At 30.0% G+C, this 2,217-nt stretch overlaps 1 protein-coding gene across 1 annotated transcript; it reads left to right on the top strand.

Moving 5' to 3' along the window:
- The first annotated feature begins 6 nt into the window (after positions 1-6).
- LOC102602936 (trans-resveratrol di-O-methyltransferase-like) lies at positions 7-938 on the top strand. Its single transcript, XM_015305132.1, has 2 exons — positions 7-301; positions 402-938. Exons 1-2 carry the CDS (start codon positions 38-40, stop codon positions 702-704), a joined length of 567 nt encoding a protein of 188 aa, XP_015160618.1. The 5' UTR covers positions 7-37; the 3' UTR covers positions 705-938.
- The last annotated feature ends 1,279 nt before the right edge of the window (positions 939-2,217 follow it).

Genomic DNA, 2,217 nt, shown 5'->3' with positions numbered 1-2,217 from the left:
GAATGAACCAAGACTTAACCATTTATTTAACGAAGCCATGGCTAGTGATGCCCGTTTGGTCATGACCGTGTTGATTCAAAATGGTAAGGGATTAATTTTTGAAGGGTTGAAATCGTTGGTGGACGTTGGAGGGGGCACTGGAACTATAGCTAAAGCTATTGCGGATGCATTTCCACAAATAAATTGCACCGTCTTTGATCTACCTCATGTAATTGAAGGGCTTGAAGGAAGCAAGAACCTGAGCTTTGTGGGAGGAGACATGTTTAACTCCATTCCTTCTGCCAACGCAATTTTGCTTAAGGTATAACTTTGTAATACACATATGCACGACCCTTTTCTGTCAATTTAAATTAATTATTTGTGTTTAATTTGATGTATATATATATACATATGGCAAGTAGTGGGTATTGCATAACTGGAGCGATGAAGATTGTATAAAAATATTGAAGAAATGTAAAGAAGCAATTCCAAGTAAGGAAAATGGAGGAAAGGTAATCATCATCGATATGGTTCTGATGGATTATAACCTAGAGAAAGGAAACCACAAATCATATGAAACTCAACTTTTTTTTGACATGCTTATGATGGTTGCTGTTTCCGGAAAACAAAGAAGTCAACAAAATTGGGCAAATCTCTTCTCTGATGCTGGTTTTAACATTATTCCTATACCAGGGTTGAGATCTATTATTGAAGTTTATCCTTAAATCTAGTCAGTTCACGACTTCTTCTTTTTTTGGGCAAGCAATAATTAAGGTAATTTGCCACTAATAATAGAACCAACTTTGTAGCGAATGTTCAATGTTCTCATGTTTGTGCCTTTTATATATAGCAAATGTAATTCAATATTGTCTTTATAATTATGAAGAAACTACTTCTTGTGTTGTATTTCTCCTTACTAATATTTACTCCTTGTTGTATAATAGATGTCCATATAAATATATTTTGTGTTAATTAATATATGTACATGCAATCTATATTAATGTGTGTAACATGAATATACATAAAACGATATATATATGTGTTGTAATTTTACCGCATATATACCTTATTACTCTCTTGTGGTGATGCTCAGTCACTTCTACAAAAGGAAAAGTTGAATAATCAATCAAAAGGAAAAATTCTAACTAACTAGATTTATCAAGTAAATTAAATAATCTCCATAAAATATAAAAAAATAATATAAGTAATTTTTTTCAAATTTCACGATTTAAGTTTGTATAATGATTATATATTATATTGATAAAAAATACACTCAAGAATAGAAAGAAAAAACTAATGCTACTTTTTGTTTCTCTATTAAATTGGTACTCTTCAAAGCTGAACTCCTCTTCTTACTGATTGTTCAATTATCAAAAGTTTAAAAGGTGCGACAAATTTAGCACAACATTAAAGGTAAGTGATGAGACAATAATCAACTATTTAAGTGGTCAAATAAAAAATTGTCATGTTATGTGAGTGTGACATGACAAAATTTTAGACAAAAACAGTATGCAGTATACCTTAGGATCGGTAAAATGATTTTAATTTTTTTTTAAAAAAAAACTATTAACCATCCAATCCAACCCATAACAATTTTTTTTAAATGGATCAAATATAGATATTATATTATATCCACTAGAAAAGGGATATGAATATTATCATAAACCCATTAATTTGTATGCTTGTTATTTTCATGAGTATTTATTTTTTAGGAGTCTAAACTTATTTTTAACGTTTTAGCTTATGTTATTTTTCCTTTCAATTACGTCATATGATGGCTTGTCCCTCTTATTAATAAAAAAAAAATCAGAATATTTAGACGATAGTAATACCAGAAGTCCACAACTCCTCCAAGGTTTTCAGAACAAAAGGAAAACTCAATTACCCAAAGACTGTTTCTCCTCTGTGTGTAGGAAACAGAGGAGAACAAAATTTTAACTTCTTTACATAAATTGATTCCTTCTATGCACGTTGTTACCAACAGCCATATGCATCAAGTCCACCATATACGAGCTCTTATATATATTTACCATTACGAATCAGTGATAAGTTTGTGTTGTAGAATATGATTTTCCTACTTATTTTCTACCGATCTAGCTCATTAGAAAACAACGTCACTTCGATAAAATGTACAATTAAAGATAAAACAATGTCACTCTGATAAAATTGAAAAGGTGCATTATAAAGAACTCAATTCTCAGCAGGAACTCATAAATCATATATACATATATATATATA

The sequence above is a fragment of the Solanum tuberosum genome, unplaced genomic scaffold (genome assembly GCF_000226075.1).
Source record: "Solanum tuberosum cultivar DM 1-3 516 R44 unplaced genomic scaffold, SolTub_3.0 scf00689, whole genome shotgun sequence".
Taxonomy (NCBI): domain Eukaryota; kingdom Viridiplantae; phylum Streptophyta; class Magnoliopsida; order Solanales; family Solanaceae; genus Solanum; species Solanum tuberosum.
This window is presented reverse-complemented; position numbering and strand designations above follow the sequence as displayed.

Excerpts from the sequence above, each read along its gene's own strand:
- LOC102602936 (XM_015305132.1), top strand. The coding sequence starts at position 38 with ATGGCTAGTGATGCCCGTTTGGTCATGACCGTGTTGATTCAAAATGGT. Across the intron at positions 302-401 it reads CCAACGCAATTTTGCTTAAG|TGGGTATTGCATAACTGGAG; the intron begins GTATAACTTTGT and ends TATGGCAAGTAG.